The sequence below is a fragment of the Ixodes scapularis genome, unplaced genomic scaffold (genome assembly GCF_016920785.2).
Source record: "Ixodes scapularis isolate PalLabHiFi unplaced genomic scaffold, ASM1692078v2 PGA_scaffold11__112_contigs__length_91849675, whole genome shotgun sequence".
In the NCBI taxonomy this organism is placed as follows: Eukaryota; Metazoa; Arthropoda; class Arachnida; order Ixodida; family Ixodidae; genus Ixodes; species Ixodes scapularis.
In genome coordinates, this window is record NW_024609837.1 from 29,896,474 (window position 1) to 29,918,636 (window position 22,163).

The 22,163-nt window shown below is 46.3% G+C and overlaps 1 protein-coding gene and 1 long non-coding RNA gene across 3 annotated transcripts in view; one reads left to right on the forward strand and one right to left on the reverse strand.

Annotated features, from left to right (window-relative positions):
- Positions 1-22,163, reverse strand: part of LOC8025057 (cardioacceleratory peptide receptor) — a 222,653-nt gene that overhangs the window by 75,974 nt on the left and 124,516 nt on the right. For both annotated transcript variants that reach the window (XM_029993681.3, XM_029993682.3), the window contains exons 2-3: positions 12,504-12,639; positions 2,006-2,109 (exon numbers count right to left, since the gene is read on the reverse strand). In XM_029993681.3, the coding sequence (XP_029849541.2) occupies positions 2,006-2,109; positions 12,504-12,639 (240 nt within the window). The remainder of the gene's footprint in view (positions 1-2,005; positions 2,110-12,503; positions 12,640-22,163) is intronic.
- LOC115312502 lies at positions 20,519-21,346 on the forward strand. The gene is made up of 3 exons (XR_005717082.2): positions 20,519-20,537; positions 21,023-21,186; positions 21,317-21,346. It is a non-coding gene; the product is annotated as an uncharacterized LOC115312502 (long non-coding RNA).

The following is a 22,163-nucleotide window of genomic DNA, read 5'->3' on the forward strand; positions in this document are numbered from 1 at the left end:
GATGAAAAGAGTTTAAAGTTTCATGTTTTTGTCTGTAAATTTCGAAGCAACCAAATCACGAAGCATTGACTGCTCATAACTTGCTGTTCAATTAATTTTTTTAAGTGACCTAGGTCTGCTATATAAACCGTCCCCCCTCCCCCCCCCCCCCCCCCCCCCCCAACCCGTTTTTCTTTCCTCGATTATTTATTTTTGGTGTTACGTACTTTTAACAATCGGAGGTTCTACAAAATGCCCTCGATTCAAAAGTCACAGTGTCCATTACTGATACCTCTCAAAGTCTTAATTTCTGAAAGGGATAAATTGTGTAAAGGTTGAATGCCGCAGTAGTAGGTCAGTCGAAGTTGCAATACCTAATGTGGGAATAACACTAGGTATTGCAGATTGTTGCTTTCACTCCGATCGAACGATTGCGGCGATAGAGCACCTGGCCACAGTTAACGCGGTTGTCCCGGGGGCCGACGGCGAGAGGGAGAGGGTGATAAGGCGGGAGAGCTTGTTGCACATTTAAGCGCTCTATTCGTTAACTGATGACTTTGCGGGTGACGTTGTGAGGTCGATTTGTGAATGACAGGACATCCGACTGGGTTGGGACCCTTTTACTGACTTGCGTGTGCTCCCTCTCCTTTCATCTTCTTCTTTGTATACAGACAAGAGTCTTATGTCAGTCTCTGTTTAGTTAAAATTATTTTACAGAAATGTCGCTCTCCCCCCCCTCCCTATTACGTGGCTCTTTCGCAGTGGCGGCGGCAAGTAGGGGGGGTGGGGGGGGGGGCGGGTGAGGGAATGTCGTGCCCAAAAAGGTAAAGAGGCTTAGAGCGATAAACGGGCAGCTGAATGCTGTATGCATTCAGCTGCCATGTGCAACATGGAAACGGCCCACCCGGAAGCCGCCATGTTGCATATTTTTGACCACTAGACGCGTGACGCTAGAGTTATACGTCTCGATTTTAACAAAGTACAGCGGAGAGATAATTGCTTACTGGTCTTTAATAACAGTACCGACGAGATAAGTTATGTTTAGTTTGTTTTGAGTCGAAAATGTGCTTCTACGTCAAAATATGGCTCCGCTAGATGCCGTCAGCCGCGGTGCTGTATTTGGGTTTTTAATTAGAGCTAGATACTGATCTCTGGGGCTAATTGTATCGATAAAGTAGTTTATCATTTTTTTTTTTTGCAGCGATCTCAGTACAAACTTTCGCCTCCGTTTTGCGTAAAAGCCTCAGGATTTGGTACTGTCACGTGTTCTAGTGGTCAAAACTGTAACACATGGCGGCGGCCATTTGGGGGGGTTCACTTGTTCCTGGTGTACGAGATACCAGTTTATCGCTCTAAGCCCCTCTACCTCGTTGGTCTCGGCACAGTTGACATGGTTATGCGAGAAACGACTGCGAGAGGAAGGGCTCTTTTCCTCTCTCTCCCCACGCCATCATGTGGACATTTTTGTACGAACATTGCCGGATTTCAGTGGAACCCTATCTGGTAAAATCCGGCAATGTTCGTACGCAAACACTTAAAACTTAAAGGTCGACGATCAGCCAAAAAGGAGGAAACTCTCCCTCAATTCCTCATTCGATAAGGAGGGAGACCTTCCTTCTTTTTGCGGAGAGTAGCTCAGAGTGACGCTAATTTATGGAGGGGAGGGGAGAAGAGGGCGAGGGGGAATGGAGGAAAGGAAAACTGGAAACCGGATTTCTGCCCGGCAGAGGACGATTTTGCAGGTCGGCCTTCAAACCGCAGACGCTTCTTCTCATACCTCATACAAAAAGACACCGTGTTCACTGCAGCATGTGCGCTCCGCATGTCTCCCCCGTACACATGTATGTGTGCTTTGAACATGACCGCAGGCAGTCTTTGTACGACCAGTGTGACATGGCCGTCGTATACGAGGAAGAAGCACGCCTCAGAGTGTATCTGCAGACTGTCTTTTATACGACATATTAGCAGTGTGACATAACGCCTACCTTTGCGACAAGTCCATATCGGAATACGCGCTGCTCCTCACCTGGGCAAACTTGACGAGCTTGCAGCCGACGTTGCCGCCGTACCAGTCGACGGTCGTTTTCCACACGATGTCCGTGAGCACGTTGATGAGGCCCACGGCGAGGTCTGCGTAGCAAAATGTCGGATATTATTAGAAGCTAGAAAGGCGACAGAATGTTAGAGGAGAGAGAAACAGTCGGGTCTCCGCACTGTTCTCTCGCGATCGTGTGCGAGGTTACGTGCGACTGTGTGCAGGTTCGGCGACTATAGGGTGTTTTCACATGACGTCAATCCGCCATTTTGTTGTAAGTTTTTTTCAAAGAAATTTACTAATTTGAAGGATTACATCGCAAAAAACCTGTTAAGAAGATGTCAGCGTTTTAATACTTATAAGCTTCTATACTCTACGCATTTGAGTGGTCTTGTATATACTTAGAATGCTCACCTTCGGCACACGCCAGGCAGCTCCCAACAACAAAATGGTAGACGAAATTACGTCAGTGAAAACTTCCTATTGGCGGCGTGAGCGATCGAAAGCGTCGCTGTGGTCGGCCCACCACAATCGGCCGAATGCTGTCTATGACGTCAGCAAAGGATATCAAATCGACGCAAAAAAGAGGAATGTAAGAACTTCACTATTGACGGTGTGGGCAGTGTTACTTCGAGAGCGCTATGATTTCAGGCTTTCACCATGCTCATTACAAACACCATTGAACTTGTGCTTCACAAGGCAATAACGTCACGAAAGGTAACCAAACGAGGGCGCCACCGAAACATCTCGACGCTAATACATGTTCAAAGAGGGTGTCACAGAAGCACGTATAAACATTCGTACGCGCATGTATAAACATAAACACGCAACAATGCGAATGACGGTTTTCTGGTAAATTGATTGAAGATGAACGAACAAATGTTTGCTTTACTTCTAATAGGCAAGAAACAAATGAGGAACTTTATAATCCAGCCTACACAACCATGGCGAGTGACCCTCAAATGTAGAGGCAAACTATTCGCTAGTATCTTTGGTTTAACATTTATCGAAGCTAAAAGAAAAAAAAAAAAAACGTTTTCTGAACCATTGTGGAATTGTACTGGAAAAAAGGGCCAATTGCAAAGTCAGAAAGATGTCCTTTACTGCCTTTTTTTTGTTCTTGTTTTTGTTAAATCATAAATCGTAACAACCTACAAGAAGGGTTGTATTTCCCTTCAAAGAAGGCTGAATTCCCTCTTGAACGATTGCAAAACTTTGATTTTGTGGGAAACAAGTTTATCCCTTGATATTTTCACGAGACCTATCAGCTACTTAACCTCAATTTCATTGTAAATTACAGCGTCGTAGCATACAAAGATAATTTTGCGATTGATTTTAAATGGGTTAAATACATCGGGCCTTCGCCGTATATAGTTAAAAGAAAAAGGTTCCCGAATTAAAGTTTGCACTAATCGGAGTTTGCAAGTTGTTCACCCAAGCAACACGAGAGTGCGGGTTGCGCTCCATTGAAGCTCGAAATTCGCCCTCTAACTGAAGGACGCATAACTATCAAATAAAACTAACACACACGTCGTAGTAAGATCGATGTGCTGCGTTTCGTAAAATGTGCTCGTTCCTGGTTACGTCATTATGCCAAGGTTCTCAACAGGCACCCCTTAGTTCAGAAACCCGCGGCTGCAGCAATCCGCGGAAGGGAGGCATTGGAGATGAACCAATTTCGAAAGTTGACAGGGCACATGGTAGCGGGCTCTACTCAAGTGTATGCGTGCAGCCAACCTCGAACCGCGAGATGACTTTCCGTAGGTACTTAGGCTCAAGTAGGCCCTATTACATTTCAAAGGAGACATTTTGGTAAATTGGCTACTTGGGGGGGATTGAGATCGGTGAGCCGTACGTGGTTATTTCGGCAGCGTCGCAAGGCTTGCTTGACCGACGACGCGCCAGATTTGTCTTATATGTTGTTAATGTTTTCGAGCGTTTGAGTGTGCCTAGGTATGTGTGTGTATGTTTGTTTTGGAAGTAAGGGGCTTGGGGGGGTGGGCGATTTGGGGGGGGGGGGGGGGGTGTAAGGAAGCGGACGCAAGCACTTGATCATGTTTGCTCAACTCCTCAAAGTGCGCTCTCGCAGAAATGTCTCTTTTGATGGGATCCGAGAGGACTGCACGGACGGGTTCGGAAAGCGTGTTCGAAAATGAGCGATGAAACTTCCACACAAACGACAGAAATGTTGGATGTCAACAATGTCGCGTTCAATACAACAATTTCTAAAGTGTCGATGTTTGTCGTTTTCGGCTTGGATATAATTCTTGTCACCGGTCTTACTTTGTGACTGTTGGTTGCTACGCAGGAGACTAAAAATTGTACCTTCATGCCACATAAGGATTACCATGAACAGCAAATTTACCAATGACAGTAATAACACCGTAGTACTTATTTAGTTCTATATCAAGTTTACACCCATGTCAAAAGCTAATACCTCGAACTCAATCTCGTTTCAGGGGTTTTTCCTTAATTCAAAAAGTTGCAGAACTTGAACAACTCTTTTCATGGAGAGGCGTACGAAAGAATAATCGTAGAGAGACCTACACGCTCACGGACAGCCAAATATGCGCAGGGATTGGCTGAGTTCCGAGCGTCTCATTTTCACTACGAAGCCAATCAAATTGTGGCAATCAGAAGCGCGAGCATATTAGCTCACACCCTGCGTTTATTAGCATGTCTGCGACTATATATATATGTACCTAACATCATGTTGACTACGTAGCTGAGAAAATGTGTTTGGGTGGGGTGTTGGAGGGGCAGTTAACGTTTTGAATGACGGTACATTCTGAAAATTTGCCTTTTCAATTGTTTTCTACAAACCTCATTTCTAAACTCATAAGTCGTACAGTTTAGTCACGACGCCTCCAAAACAAGCAGACAGCGCAGCATAATTTTTGTACCACTGTGGAAAAAGCAACGTAAGTACTTTTTTTATTATTTTTGTATGTTGCTCGATTTGATTACGGCTAGCTTTATGGCAAATTCGGGCGGTCAATCCCCGGCGAGCCCTTGCCGGCGGCACAGGCAACCAAAACCGCGATAGCCGCGTTCGAGGTGACCCTCTTCACCTGAACACAAAGCGACGGCAACTGGCGTTTTCGTTGGCCTGGATCGCGCGTGAGCTTTGTTAACTTGGCAATATTAATCCCTGGGGAAAGGGAACAAAGGAGACAAAGGACAAACAGAAATCTCCAAACACAACCAGGTGACCGGTGCGCGACCGCAAAAATCCGCCTTGTCCTGGTATCGAACCAGGGACCTCTCTATTTTCAGTGGGGAGGCCCATGGGTTAATATTGTCATTCTTGTCCAGCTCGCTTGCACCTTTGGATTAATTTCATTATGATCTTTGTTAACTTCTTCGATTATTGTATGGTAAAATAGGCAGGCTGTATGCATCAGCAGCATATATTTGGACTTTCAGATGTGGGTAAACACAAATGTCTTCACAACATATATACAGAAGAAGAAGAAGAAGAGGTTTATTTAGAAAGACAGAGAGGCCGCTCCATGCAGTTTGCATTAACCAGTTTCTCTGTGCTGGGGAGGGGGAATAGGGGATGCCAAAAAAGGGCAAGAAGAGGAAATTAATAAAAACACATCAAAATAACGTGTAGCTCTATATCTGCTCCTTAAAGACGGCAAATAAGTTGGGTATGACGTAAGAAACGTAATAGGTATTTGGTCGCATCAGCCAGCTTTTCTGGGCTCTCCCACGCTCCTAAGATCTTCTGGAGAGAGAACGGTCGGGAGTCCAGCTGGGAAAGTTCTTCAGTAAGCACCTCCCTTTCCACGCCATAAATTGTGCAAGTGCATAACAGGTGTTCCAGTGACTCCACTTCTTCACATATCAAGCAGTTTGCAGAAGGTTTTTTTCCAATACAGCGGAGATATTTATATGTAAATGCAACGCCCAGCCTGATTCGGTGAAGTACTGATTCAGTCTTTCTTGTAAGGTTTCTGGGCGGTCTGAACTTAAGTTCAGGATCTATATTATAAAGTCGTGGATAGTGGTGAGAAGAACTTGCCCAGAGGGCCGCACCTATCTTTTTTCCGACCCAGAAAACTGTTGCACCAGCGTCAGTTCTTGAATATGGAACAGAAATGCTAGAAATGTTGTCGTGACCGCTCTTTGCTGCTTGGTCAGCGGCCTCATTACCAGGGACGCCACAATGGCTCGGGATCCATTGGAAGTGAATGTGGTGGCCAGCCTGTTGGGCCTGTTGGCAGAGGCTGACTACGGTGAATGTCAGCTGTTCATTTGCTCCACGTCGTAGATAGTGCTGCATGCTCTGGAGTGCAGCTTTTGAGTCAGTGAAAACGGACCATGCTCGTGGTTCGGTGCGTATTATATATTTCAAGCTTTCCCTAATGGCCACCAGCTCCGAGACAGTTGATGAGGTGCGGTGGTCTAGTCTGAATTTAAGCTCGACTAGTTCCATGGGTATAACTACTCCGGTAGCTGAGCTTTGATGAGTTGTTGACCCGTCAGTGTAAATGTGAGTTCTGAACCGATGGTTGATATTGATTAATGAGAGGGTCAATTGCTTTAATACAGTTTGTGCAGTTGACGCTTTTTTCTGTATGCCATCTATATTGAGTGATATTGTAGGGCATGTTAGTGTCCAAGGTGGAACATCCGCCAACTTAGGTGTTTCAAACTGCTTTGGTATATTTGGCTCCTGCTGTATCAAGAATTTAGCATAGCTTGAATCTTTCCTGGATGATTGTATCCGGGCAAGGTGGTGGGATTCATGCCTTGTTAGGTGGCGTAAGTGTACACGTAGTGTTTCTTTTGCACGAAGTGCTTCAATCGATAGGCACCCAGCTTCTGCTATAACACCTAAAGTCGATGTTGAGTGTGGAACACCTAAGCAAGCACGAAGAGCAGAGCCCTGTACACTTTGTAGTCGCTTCAAATTCGTGGCGCACATCCCATGAAGGACTGGCAGGCTGTACCTCAATAGACCCTCAAATAGAGCTTTGTAAAGACGCAGTACTGATGTTACTTTCGCACCCCAATTTGTGCCACATATAAAACGTATGAGGTGTATAAAGCTGGTCAATTTGTTTCTAAGGTGCATAATGTGAGGCGTCCATGTCAGTCCTCGATCGATCGATATGCCTAAAAATATGTCGTGTTTTACATACGGAATGGCTTGGCCGCATACCTTGAGGGGGTATTTATCCATGCAACGTCTAGTAAAAGCTATGGCGGCTGATTTCGATGGAGAGATGGTCAATCCGCGATGAAGAAGATATCTATCAATCGTGCCTAATGCTTTTTGAAGACGAGCTCTAACCTGTACTCTGGTAACTCCGGAGGCCCATATGCAGATATCATCTGCGTATACCGATGATCGAACTGTTTCTGGAAGTTCCACTCTGAGAGCATTAAGGCATATCATAAATAATGTCGGACTTAGTACGCCACCCTGTGGGACACCCATTGTGACATTATAAAGGGTAGTTTTTTCTTGTGCCGTAGCAACAAAAATTGCCCTGTTAGTTAAGTAACTGGAGATCCACTTGTAGAGTCGCCCTCCTATTTCTAGCTCTTCTAGTGCGTCAAGTATAGCATCATGCGTCACAGAGTCAAAGGCACTCTTGATGTCCAAGAATACGGCTGTGATCATTCGTCGTTGAGATTTTTCGTGTTCAACCGATGTAATTAAATCAATCACCCCGTCTATTGAAGACCGGCCGCGTCGAAAGCCTGACGATTCATTTGAATATAGACCATGATGTTCGAAATGCCATTCCAATCGCGCCAAAATCATACGTTCCATGAGTTTGCCTATGCAACTTGAAAACGCAATGGGTCGATAGGAAGTGATGGTAAGGGGTGATTTACCTGGCTTTAGTAACGGTATAACTTGAGAGACTTTCCATGATGTAGGCACCTCGCCTTCGTTCCAGGATTGGTTGAAGAGTCGAAGAAGGCATTTGATTGTACTTGGTCCGAGTCGTGCAATTGCCGAGTAGGTAACACCATCTGGTCCAGGTGAGCTTGACTGCCTACATGATGCAAGAGCAGATTCGAGTTCGTTCAGAGAGAAATCAACGTCCATGCATGACAGAGTTGACGGTGGTGTCGGCCGTGGTGTTTTCGGTGTGATTGTGTGTGTAGACTGCGCCTGCGTAATTCGTATACAGAACTGATTCGCGGCCTCTATATCTGAACACTGCATCGATAGAGCTAGTGCCCGAAACGGATAGCGTTGTTGCGGTGTTGCTCGAAGACCTCTTGATATTTGCCATATTCTCTTAGTACGTTTCCTTGGATCAAGTTTTGAGCACATTTTCCGCCAACGACGTTTTGCAAGTTTGTTCAAATGACGTTTGATTTTTTTAGTTACTCGTCGGAACTCACGTAAATCCTCGGGCCTTTTATGCTTTCTAACTCGCCTCTCAGCACGCCGGCGAATAGCCCGAAGTCGCTCATATTCGGCGTTGAATGTAGTTTGGTTAATCGGTAAGGTTGTTTGCTCTCTTGATTGGTTTAATGAACGAGTGATGGCTTCTGTGAATGATGGTAAGTCCATCTCTTGGTTGCATTCCTCGGTCATTTTTTCTTGAAAGTTTGCCCAATTGATATGGCTAATCTCATGATGAGTTTTCATATTTCTAAAATTCCCAAGCCTCGCATAGGTGGGCACGTGGTCACTACCTCTTGATTCAGTGTCGGCAAACCATGTTGCTTGAGATGCTAGCAATGGCGAAACGAATGTGAGGTCTAGGCAGCTGCTACTTTTAAGATTCTGTATATACATAGGGCTACCGTCATTCATTAGGCAGAGATGGTGACAGGCAGCAATATCGGCCAATCTCCTACCTCGGGGGTTGGTGTGCGTGCTGCCCCATACAGAATTATGGGCGTTAAAATCACCTGTTAAGACAAATGGCAACGGGTACTTGCTGAGAATGTCAGTGAGGTAGCCTTCGTCAAATTTAGCTTTCGGTGGGATGTACCCAGCAATGATGGTGAAGTTGCCCTTGCCTTCAGTGACTGTAGCCACTATGTACTCATTATCTTGATGTGGTGGAATAGCGTGATGCACGTAACTGAGGTCTTTGCGCAGGAGAAGGATGACTCTACTTGGTCCTGTAGTCCGGGTTGAAGAAAGATATTCATACCCAGAAAAACGAAAATTGTTTGGAAGCCTTGACTCACATATGGCCATGACAGGAAATTGATGCTTCTGTGAAAATTGCCTGAGATCAGATAGACGCCCCCTTAGGCCTCTCGCGTTCCACTGGAATATAGTCGCATTGTTGTATCTATCATCCATAGTGAGTGCTGTCATAATTATAATAAATGGTAATTAAGTAGTAACAGTTGAGTTAACTCAACCATTGTTGCAGGAGCGGAGTAAATGTGTCAATGAGTTGGACAATGTAGATGGCAATGGGTGAAGACACGTGTTGAAGCAGTCCACGTAAGGCCTTGATCGCAGCACAAAAGATGTTTCCGATGCCCAGCGCAGGTGGTGGTGGTTCAGCTGCAGCATTCGGTTGTGGAGTGCAGGCACTCTTGACAAGGTTGGTGGTAATGTTACTTACAACCTTCCATGTAGAAGGTTGATTGTGAGCGAGGTCTTCTTGTGTCGTAGGTACTGTGTTTGGGAGATGCGGAAAGGACTCGAAGTCGTCTGTATTAAGTTGTGTACTTCTTCCTGGTTTATCGTGTGGCTTTTTGTTTTCCTTTCTTTGGGAAGGTTGCGATGCTGGGGGCGGCTCTTGAATTGGTTGTTTATGTGGCTTGTTACTCACTGGCATGCTTCCTGCTGACTTTTGACCGTGTCCGGGACCAGATGTGTTATCGGTATTGTGTTCAGAGGCATCAGCTTTTACTGCTGCCTTCGCTGTTGGATAGTCGCTTCCGTGAAGAACCCGGTAACGAACGACATCCCTTTCTTCTTGCCATCTTGGACAGCTTCTAGAAGTAGAGGGATGGTCACGTCCGCAATTGACACATTTGGGTGGTCCATCTGGACAGGATGTCGAGTCGTGCGTTTTTCCGCATTTTGTGCAAATAGACGAAGATGCACATGATGCAGCTACGTGTCCGAGGCGACCGCAAGTACGGCATTGTGTTGGTTTTTCCACGTATAAATATACTTTGTGGCGCACATAGCCTACACATACCGCATCGGGTAGAGTTGGGCATGCGAATGTTAATGCAACAGATTGTGACTTTCCCAGTCTTCGGATGCGAACGATTGATGTCTTTGAGAGTAGTGCCTCAGTTAGTTGGCTGTCGTTGATATCTACTGGTACTCCATGGATGACACCCATTGCCATGTTCTTAGAGCGGGGCTCGTATGCACTCACCGGAACCCCACAAAGGGACTTGATACGCAGTAAAGTGCTTGTTGTATCTAAATTGCGAGTGTCTACAGCAATCACATTCAGCCTTGAGTTAGGTCGAATGCTGTAAATTCCATCAGGACAGTTGGCTTTCAAGCAGTCCGAAAGCTTGATAGGGTTGAAGCTTTTGATGTTGGTGTTTTGGTCGTCTGGTGTAAATATGACGGTGAGCCCAAAAGCCTGGCAGTTGATTGCTGGTTTGGGAGAACTTGATTCTGAGTCCGTACTCTCCCTGCGTCGTTTGCGTGATTCAACCGTCTTGTACTGGTTGTCGGAATCTTGCGACTCTTCATTGGTAGAAGCATACAGTTCTTCCATATCTTCGACATCGTTTTCGTCGTCGGTTTTTTCTTTTTCAGAGAAGGTCTCAATTTCCGTGTCAGTGTCGTATTCCTCAGGTGGTAAGTACTTCATAGTAGTCGTCAAAATGTTGGGCTGCAAGTTTTGCGTGGTGTGCGTTACAGAAGTCATGTCGAATCGAGCAGGGGCGAGTATTGGTTTCGAGGTGGCATCATCGGATTCCATCAGGCCTACCGGATCGGTGCCGTCCAGAGCACCATCGGGTGGAAACCCTTCGGTTTATCGAGGATACTTCCTGCAGTCGAGGTGTTGGTGATATTGCAGGAGACAGTGAGAGTGTTCTGTTGCCGCGGGGTAAGTTGCAAAACAGCAAAAACTGCCAGAAATACGAACGCAATGTCCAGGCGCCAACTAAGAGCAAGCTTCGTCGTCTTCGCATTTCATATATATATACAGGGTGTTTCACGAAAGGCGGGCAAATTCTATATTGCAAAAACTACGCAGGACAGCGCAACAGAGCTTGGTTGCATTATTTTTCTACGGGGCGCTGTGCCGTGGGGGCCGAGATGCGCTCCGATTGCAAACCGAAACTTAAAAACCCGTCGAATTTGTGCGGTTTTTCAGAAAGCCGTAAAATGCTGCGCGTGCCTTCTATCGTTCTGCAATTTGTTGATTCAGTGTTTTTTTGATGATGCTGAGCAATTGTCTGATTGAAACCATGCCCTTAAACACAACATTGAAAAGGCTAATCACACGAAAATAATTCACAATCTATTTATCCCGGACTTTAATAATTCTCCTAAATAGGACCCTGGCCCGGGACCAAAACGACACAAGCCTTTTTTCCTTGCGATGAGAAGATTTCGCAATATCGAATTTGTGCACTTTTCGTGAAACACACGTCTATATATATATATATATATATATATATATATATATATATATATATATATATATATATATAAACTTAATAGGAGGACAGATTAATAAATATGTAAGGTACGCGTCCGTTAGATTTTATTATATTTTGTGTGAATTTCTGAAGAACTGTTGTCATTTTGCGAGGCTCCCAGAATGCATCGCTGTTTATATTCTATTTTCTTGTTACCACCTTTTTCTGAACTCCTCGCTCTTTTCACAGCGCTCAGTACCTTGAAATTTTAATGCACGCTCATGTATCAAGCTGCAGCACTATCAATACATTGTTTACAGCTGTGTAATAACCAGTGTTGAACAAAATACTCGATAAAGTTTTTTTTTTTTTAAGTTAGGTGATTAAATGCCTGCTCTATAAAGTATTTCAAGTACTACTCAAGTTACTTGCACTGTGAAGTATCTTGAGTAGAGTACAAATATTTAGAAATGTAATTCAATTACTTTTGAAGATAATTCCGCATTGTGTAGTTTGTATCGACGTCAGTGACAGTTGCGCAAATCTGGTTTAGCAGAAAGGGTCGTTAACATTAACACGCAACAGCACAAAACTGAGAAAAAACGTATGGTTCTTCTTTGCAGCTTAACTATAAGGAACAGAATACTACTGGTACATATTGCAAAACATTTCTAAAGCAAAAAATAAAAAAAAAAAAGAAGATGTCGTTCCCGCTATAGTGACATCGCTAATATCACGTCCTGCGGCGCACTTTAGACGCATCGTTTAACTGCGATCCATATTCCCTATATGGGGAGTACGAACTTGGGATACGGAAATTAGTGAATAGATAACAAAGAGAGCCCGCATAATATTCACGGCACTGGTCGCACCTTCCTCAGCTTTGATGGGCTAAAGTAACCGCTTTAGGGCGATGAGAACTCACCGGCGATGGCGAGATGCATGATGAAAAAATTCATTCGGGACTTTCTGCTTTTGGAGAGCGTCAGGGCCACCAGCACGGCGCTATTTCCAAGCACAATCATGGCGAACAGTATCCACAGGAACGTCAGCGTCTCCGCCTGAAAAAAGAAACAAAGCACATCATCACTGGGAGTTATCTCGTCCCTCTGCGGACTTTGTACACCAACGCGTTGTTTACAAAGAAGCCCGCGTTTCCCCCCGCCACGTGGCGGGCACTGGTCATGCCCAGAAACCAAATTCAAGTGAGGAGAACTGTTTGCGCATGCGCGGTGCCAACCGCAGAACCATCGCGGAGGCGTGACGTCACTTTCGCGCGTTAATCTAATAAAAATAATTTTAAAAAAACTTTTGCCTTTGACTAAACGCTATTTCGAAGATTCAGGGGAAAAACACCATAAGCTCATTCAAATAACTCGACGTCTATTAAAAGCCGAGATCACAGTGCTTATGCATCATGCAAAAGACAGTCTACCTACAGCAGGGGTGGCCAAACCGCGGCTCGCGAGCCGCATGCGGCTCTTTGCTGGTCCAACTGCGGCTCGCGGATCTCTCGCAAGGAAACACCCCCCCCCCCCCCCCCTTTCGCCCCTTTCCGCGTTTTCCCAGGAAAAAAAAGAGGATTTCAGAATAAAGCACACTGCAGCTTGCAGTTTGGCAGCCTTGTGCATCCATACGCACAGTCAGACTCTGAACAAAAGTTAAATTTGCCCCCCCCCCCCCCCCCCCCCGCGGCTCTTAGAAGTTCCGTGGTTTTGTTTGCGGCTGTTAGGCCAGGCCAGCCTGGCCACCCCTGACCTACAGAGTCGAACGCGAGTGACCAGGAGATTTGTGCTTCGAATGCCGCATGGCAATGAGTTCAAGGATAAAGATTGGCACGCGGCATTCAAACCACGGATATTCCGGTGAATCGTGATTGCAGACTGTCGTTCGTATGATGCACGAGGGGTGTGACCCCGGCTTTAGAGTTATTCTTGGAACCTCGTTCGTAAAAACTACGGAGTTTCTACGAGCCTGGACAGTGGTGGTGGTAACGCCGACCTTTTTTTATATTTATTTACTCAATTGTTAGGGCATGTAAATTCCCCGAAGATGAATTTGGACCGGCTAAACCGCCATCTCGGTATGGCTAGACTCGAGACTGCCATCGTTGCGAGTCGATCTCGAAGAAATCAAGCGTTCGTGGAACTCGGGCGGTCATGCAAACAGGCCGCGGAGCAAACAGTCCGGAGACGACAAGGAAGCGGCCAAGCGGGACTCGGACCACTCTTCGCCGAGTCCCGACTAATAGCCATCTGGTCCCAGACCGAGGAGGCATTGAAACTCTAGGGGTTAGAAGGCTGGCGCAGCCTGGGTTTGGCGACCCGGGCAGAGGAATCGGTCGCTTCATGCATGAAACATACGCCGCGCTTTCACAGCAGTACCATGTCCTCGTCGCAGGAAGAGGAGGAGGGGCGGGTGGCTCCAAGGACTCTGACTTCCTTTCTCCGCGAGGAAAAAACTGGGCGGTGGGTTGATGAGCGTAATTAGAGAGGCAGCTGCTTCTGCTTTCCTGCCTTGGACCGTTGGGGTTGAATGCCCAACGGTCGAAAGCAGGAATGCACTAGACTCTCCCCCGCAACTTCGCGAGGAAAACTCCAGCTTTTTTCTTTTCTTTACTTTTCGGGAATTTTTCTCTTTTTTTTTTTTTTTAGATTTCATGCCACGGATGCTTTGTTATTTTATGCCAACAAAAACTGCCAAAATCGACAATGTACAAAAAAAAAAAAAAAGTTTTTTGTCCTTGAGCATACGTTTTAGCCAGCCAGCATAAAAAAGAGTGATTCCAACACGTCGACCACCTGCCGAGAATCGGGGGAATCGGTGGCTGCATTTGTTAACGTACCGCAGCTCGGAGCAGGTTTATCGAAAAGTCGTGCTGTGGAACCTAGGGATCCTGCGATCAATCTTCGCAAGCTTCGATCTGAATGAGCTTCGCGTCCCGCGGCGTGGGGTCATAAAACACTTTTCTACTTTCGCTAAATACTACTGAGAATAACTCTCTATCGTTAATAATTGAATAAACCTGCCTTAGTTGTTCTTTCTAGGCAATAACAGTCGCCCAAAAAAATTCGAAAAATATGAGCATCGTTCATCCGCTCAACTCAGAGCCAGAACGAGCGGTCACGTGGCCTGCCAACGTTAATCATAACCACGCTCTGGGGTTGACTAAGTAGAAAATGCGTGCTGAGCTCCAGGCGTTATTAGAGTTCGGCCATCCTCGTCGTCGCAGCAGTTAAACACGAGCCACTACCCGAGTGTCCGCCGAGACATTGATTGTTTCGAGCCGAAGTCGATTGCTCACGCAGTTCTCGTGTCCAATCAATGAACCGCGCTCGACTGTCGTCATGAGGGTGGTTTCGACCCTACAATTACGTCATCAAGCTTTGTGAAGGCAAGACTAAAAGATATGGCTCACTTTTGTCCTCGCAATTTCACCGTGACAAAGAAGCAGAATCAGTGGCGGTCACTGCGAGTCTTCGCTTTTTTTTTTTTTTTTTGACAATAAACTAAGTGGTTTCACCTATTGGGAAGCCCAGGCACACTTGCGATCCTCGTACATTTTCGAATGTTTTACCCATCATTCTTTTATCATATGAGTGAATTATTTCGAGTCAAATTTGGGGGTTTTACGTGCCAAATCTACGACGGGCATCTGGCAGGCCCCAGCGGAGGACTGAGGATTAATTTGGACCACCTTGGGATCTTTTGACGTGCAACCGAAAGCTCGGTTACACGGCGCTTCCTCCGCAAAAAGCCTCCGTCAGATTGCGGGCACCTCAGCCGGGATTCGAACCCGCCACATGGGGATCCGTAGGCCGGCGCTTTCGCCTCGGAGCCACTGAGGCGGCTTGAATTATTTTGGGCAGTGCTATAAGTGGCTATCTCCAGAATATAGCGTGTCTATTTGATTTCGTAAATACTGAAAAATCCCTCAGTCTCGTTCAGGACCGGAAGTGTTTGGGGGGCAATTAGCACACCGGCGCCACCGCGTTTCAACTCACGCGAAAAAGAGCGAATACTTGGCCTAGACTATGCCTCTGCAAAGTCATGAGATATCCAATTCGATATCGTTTTATGGCCCATTTAAAGGGGTACAGAAACGAAATGACGTGAGCGCGAGCTGTCTACCCCTCGCTTCAAAGTCGGCCAGCGAGAAGCGCAATGCGTATCGCGCTCCTGACGTCAATGGTTCATGCCACGGCCAAGGGTACCATGCAGTTTCAAGCCTTGCCGCTTGGCGGCGTCTCCGCGTAACAATCTCACCTAGTAGTAATATCCGAAGACTGTACGCCCCATGGCCTATACCCAGCTTGCCCGTAACGTCATCTGCGGCTATGCCGGTATTTTATAAGTCAGGAGCGTTCGATTCATCGTGTTAGTTTCACACCGCTGAAGTCGTAGCTCGAGGGAACAAGAAAGTAAAAATAACCGTCAATACCCAGCAGTTGCGACACTTGTAAGCTATGTAACACTGTAGCTATGTGTACGAGGTATTCACCGGGTGCCATATTTGAGCGCGCTATTCACAGCGTATCCCGGGAGGGTGGGGGGGAGAGTATATGGTTGGCCTGACAGAGGTCCCCGCATCCTCAGATCCAGCTCTTACCTAACGTCTAGAAAGAAAGGCAATCTTGACGGTGAGGAATGCATGTTCCGGAAGCACTGTAAAAGTTTTAACATGTAAACGATTGCAAGCACGGCAACTTGCCGCCGCCATGTCTCTGCTCGTGCGGGCAAGCGCGCGCGATTTCAAGCTTGCCAAAGCTACTTTCACGAGCACGCTCCACATACTTGCACGCATGGGACACCAGTGAGGCGTCATGCTTGCAATAGACCTATTGCTAAATTACCCAAGCATCACGAAGAGTGCAGAGATTGGTGTTCCGCGCGCCGCACGTGCTGGCCTCAGCAGTAGTAGCTTTTCTAAAGCAAATGCCTAAACCTACCTAAACCAAATGGCATCTTGCACACGGGTTCGTCAACGCTTTATTTTTGTTATTTCATAGCCTCCTTTATACTGAAAAAGCCTGGCAGATCATCCCGAGGAGCGGTCGCCGAAATTGAAAAGGTAGAGCGGCAGACAACGAATGAGAGGAGAGCAGAGCCGGTATATGAAGAGAGTTTGGCCATTCATTGGGAAGTGTAGAAGACAAATTAGGAGGCGCCATTGGCCGAAAACGGGCTGGGCGGGTTCCAGGGCGTCTTCACAAATTCGGATGTGGCCAACCAGAAGCGGGAAATAATACCCTGGCGGTGGTCGCGAGAAACAAACTTAATAAGTGCGCCGGAGTAACTCCCGGTGATTGAAAATATGGTGCAAGTGATGTTTCAATCACGGTCATCCAAAATCAGGGCGGAAGAGTGCGTCTAGCGGAACGATCGACATAATCCGTACGCCAGGCGCCGAGGGCCGGGAATCTGCGGTCCGAGCGGTCACATTCTATGCGAGCAAAACAGAGTTGAGCGGCACATTCGTTTTTTACATCTTTCTGCATGATCATGATTAAAACATCGCGTGCATCCTATTTTCAACCATGAAGGGTTACTCCATTTAAATCTTACGCGCTTATTACAACGATTAAAACTGTTTCTCGCTACAACCGCGAGTAGGGGACTCTTTTCGGCTTCTGGTTGGCCGAGACAGCATGTCAAGCCTCCTTTCTGCGTCTAGTGCACGCATTGTGCGCGCCCTGGCTCTGCCCGCGCCTTCCATTGACCAAACTCTCTCTATACAGGGCTCTGGAGGAGAGCCACGTGACGGGCGCCACGCTGCGGCGAGACGCCGAAACTCACCTCTCCCGAGCGTAATGTCCGCTCGTGCTCCTCGCGTTTCTCGCGCTACCGCTTTTTTTCTCGTCGGGTTTCAAAACCATGTTTCGGGTCCTCGCGTTTGCTTAGGCTATGCGCTGACGTTCAGGTTCCCCGAGAAATGCTCTGTGCTACCAGATCCTCCCTCTTCAAATCTGCGACCGGGCACTTTATGGTTCCGTCGTCGAAATGCCAGGCTTTGTGAGTATAGGGGAGGATATGGTTATTCACTTCGAATCTTTTATACGGGGAAGGCGTGCGCGTGTGGCGCGTGGAACACCAATCCCTGCATTCTCCTGGATGCTCGGGTAATGTAGCTATAGGTCTATTGTCTATACAACGTAATAAACGCGCTAGCGTTATCCGCCGAGTCACATTCAGGACTAAGTAACTCCACGAGCCAGCCGTGCTACCGCCAGCTGGTAATGTTTCTTAAGAACTCGTGACGTACGGCGCTCCGGCGGAGCTTCACATGACCGCCACCGGGCGCAATACTGAAATCTGTTCATTCACTTGAAAATTAGTTTTCTTGACTTCTCTGCTGGCATCCAAGAAACGCTAGTCAGTCTAGGCTAGTGTTTCTGGGCTGCCGGCTCAACATAGAGCACGTCTAAACAAAGATATGGGTGCAAACATTTCGTTTCCGTACCCCTTTAAAGACCCCAGGCTCGCAGCGGTACTGCACCGGCTAAATTTCTCATTTTCAGCGCCCCTTGCGACTGACTAACCTGGCGCCAGACAAGTGCACGTGACTGAAATAAAGAAAATAAAAAAAAACGCCGCCACTCATTACTCATCCAAAAAGTTAGTAAGTACGTTACTAGTTACTGCGATTCCAAATGAACGCGTTTCGTTAACTCTAAAGTAACGCGTTTCTTTTTTTTTTTTTTTTTGCTTTTTTGTTAGCCTGAATGTGTGGTTTTATTATGAAGCAGTAGCCACTTCCAGATTTTGTTTGCGTTAAAAAATTACTTGCTTTTTAACGTGTTAATTTAGGAATTGCTATAATGAGACACGTTATGCGCATCAGTTGCAGGCAGGAGTAAAAATTATAGGTTGGGTGCTGTTGCTGTCGACGCTCCCCTCCAGAGGTAACTAAACACCATTTCTCCTTACTTCATCAAAAGGAAACGAAAATGTGTTATTCGTTCCTTCTCTTAGAAGCAACTAAGTCTTTAATTGGTTACCGAAAAAAGTAACTTGGTACAAACAACGCGCTCCTGGCAACGCGTTACGTACATGCCTGCTTCCCGCTGTCTAAACTTACACGCAACGTATTTTGAGGAACCAGACAGTTTGAGGACCCAGACTGGGTCGACGACAAGAACACTGTCTGTAATGAAGTGGTAACTCTTCACTCCAGCAAACAGATATGTAAGGAAAGGGAAGAACGCGAACGTCGAGCAACATGCGGGCGAGCTGGTTTAACATAAAACTGTCAGCCCTGGAGAGTCGGTACAGAAGAAATTACTGTTCGTCATTATCCCTCCCGTCCCCATTCCCCATTCTCCGCGTGTAAAAATTTCCCTGTGTGGCGAAAGTCGTCGTGAGAATTCGAAGCAGCACTCGTCAAGCGTTGATCACAAGAACCAAGACGTGATTTGTCGATTACGTAAAGTGCAGGCCGGTACAAAGTAGCTCGAAAGGACGGTCGCATAGCACCGAGTATAGAGCAGAGCCACGGAGGAGTAAGCCCGGATAACACGCACCCTTTCAAGAATCGAAACAACTCGAAACGTTGAAGCAGCTGCTAACGAGATTAACAGTCTAAAAATAAAACAACTTAAAACGTTAAAAAAAAAAGTTTTTGTAGAACTGTCTAAAAACAATGGGTTCCTCCACGTGCCCGCTGGGAACCTAACCATAATGATAATTCTATATGAACTGATAAACGTAGGGGTGTGAAACCATGGGGATCTTTTGGTGCTCGCTGCGGTTTAATAGGCCATTTTCGAAATTGCGCGCTGTTGCGCGAATTATTCGAGTCAGCCATTGTTGGCACGCGTAGTCTGAGCATGTATCGATTCCGAAGGCCGCTACGGCGTGCGACGTAAATTCGTCTCACTTCGGAACGGAAACGAGTGCCGCGTCATAGCTCGGCGAAGACTTGGATCCTTGGATCCAGTCACACGCTTTGTGCACAATGAATGCTTGGATTAATGGATGGATGCTAACGACTGTACCCTTTATAACGGGCGGTAGCGTGCGCCACCTAGCCTAGAAATTAAAAACAAAAAGCATGATTTCTTTCACTCGGCAATTTGCTCACCCTCTGCAATTTCGTAGCTATCACCAAGCGATTAGGGATATCACAAGGATGACTTTAGGCCCTCCGGCTTAGCAGGTGCTGGCAAAAAGACTTAAAACATCACCCCCGGCCTGTTCTCTAACAATAGCAACCGCCATGGTTGCATGATGAGGTTTTTAAAAGGGTCTATTGATTATAATGCATTTAAATGCAAAGGCAAGGTATATGTACATGGGTAGCGAAGCTTCGGCCAAAAAGCGGTTCAAAACAAATCGCCAGCGACATCGACCTGGAGGGTCACGTGAATGATGCGATTGAAGCGCGACTAGGAGAGGTGGGGACAAACATTATTAAAATTAATTAGTTTGTGACTAGAAGTATAATCATTGGTATTTTTAAACAAGCTAAATATAATTATTAGATAATATCAATCATATTTAACGCGGTACAAAATTCAAAACTGTCTTTGTTTTTGATAATATTATGCATACTTCTTATTAGCGTCCTCTGTACGCCACTAGCAAAAAGGCCGACTAGCAATAGCGATATTTGCAGTTTTTCGTAGACCTCGTGGCGCGCGGAAAGGCAGTCTGCTGACGTCCGTCTGCTTGCTTGTGGTTGGGCCTCCACGTGCTCTTCGCTTTTAATTGTTTTAGCGGCAGCTAACACCGTTTCGGGAGTTTTGTTGTTTGCTCGGGCGTGATTAACCCAGTTACCTGCGCGGGAACTCGGCTGTCGTGCGCCTGGATCTTGGACGCTACTGCGCCCAAGGGGCTCAGCGTCTTTTGCGACGATGAGCACAGCGCGATACGCAAAGAAACGGTGCTCCGTGGAAATCTGGGAAAGCAACACCCGCACGGCTGGCATCTCGCTGCACCGGTTTCCCCTCGACTCTCGAAGGTGAGACTTCGCTACTGTCAGTGACGTGCCTGCTCTGTGATGTATGCCCCTTGTTCGTTCTCCTCTTAACTCATGTTAGTTTTACCTAAAGCTATTAGGGTTGTCTGGATGTGCACAAGAAACTACACCTGAAGGCGTAATATGTTATGTAGGAATCTTTTAAGTTCGAAATCACTCTGACTTCGCAGCGTTGTGTGCCCTCATTATAAAAGTGCCCACGACATTAAAATTTACCTGTACCGGCCTGGCTCTGAGGATCCTAGTGTCGTGATAATCGGCGTGGTTATCAGTGGTACAACACAGATATATAATAGGGCATCTGTGCGTAAGACTCGTGTTTTTACTCTTTATGGTGTACACAGAGCAGTGATGTCATGCATTTGTTAAGGTTCTTGCACTGATTTGCTTTGGTTTGTGGACATTTTGGCTACATTTTCTTTTCGTAGTATTCATGGCACCCTCATAGCACCATGCCTTATCTGCAGGCGCGAAGCCTGGGTTCGGTTCTGCAACAACCGAAGTCTACAGGGGAAGACTCCATGGCAGCCACGAGGCAGGGTAGTTTGCTCCTTGCATTTCGAGGAGTCAGCTCTCCTGCGCCCTGGACACCTCCGTCACAATGCGTTGCCAAGTGTGCTTCCCACAAAAAGTAAGCAGACCAATAAATCTTCCGTGCACTTTGTGACTAAGCATGGTTAACCCGCTCTTAGAAAAATGTTTACCACATGGGGTTGAAATATTGCTTTTGTAGGCTCATAACATTTTTATATTATTTGCAGGGACGACACATGGCGACATTTCCAGCAAAAGCTCTCTAGGTTCAGCAGTTTTGCATGGTGAGCTTTTTCACTGAAACTAACATAAAGTGGCAGCAACTGCCAGCACCACTGCATTACCTCATGGTCTTCGTGACTTGAGCATTTTGCAAAAGAACTAGGTGAGATTAGCTTTGAAAAGCTGGTTGAACATGGACAGAGGTACTGCTAGAAGTTCATTTCAGGCCCGTTTATAATGACATGTTTTACTTGAGGTGACATAATCAACGTCACAGAGCATCTTTTGCCTTGCCGACACCCAGTCTTCCATAATAAAGCTGCCCATGAAAGAAAGTGATTTACATTTTGTGTTAAAATAGGCGCATTCACCATAAATTTGCAGAGGTGAGTGTGACACCCTCATTGAGCTACACATGCTTCGGCAATTTAGACTCGCGGAGCTTCTGTAGTCACCCTGACGACCAGTCTTCCGAAATGAAACTTTCGTGGGAACAAGGTGATTTTTTTTTGTCGTGTGTTAGAATAGACACATAGGAAGGAATTCAACTACTATTCCATGGCCAACTTCACGCTAAATTTGCAGAGAGGATTTCGCCAGCCTCATCGAGCTGCACACACTCCGGCCACTCAGACTGGTGGAGTTCCTGTAGTCACCCTGCAACGACCAGTCTTTTGATTTAAACCTGTCATAAAAGAAGGTGAATATACTTTTTATGCATTCAAATAGGGGAATAAGGGAGGACTTCCTCTTCTCCTTTGCTAAGTTCACATTAAATTTGCAGAGCGGATTTCTGTGGCTTCATTGGACCACACATACTCGTGCACCTTACTAGAGAACAGTCGACTAGTG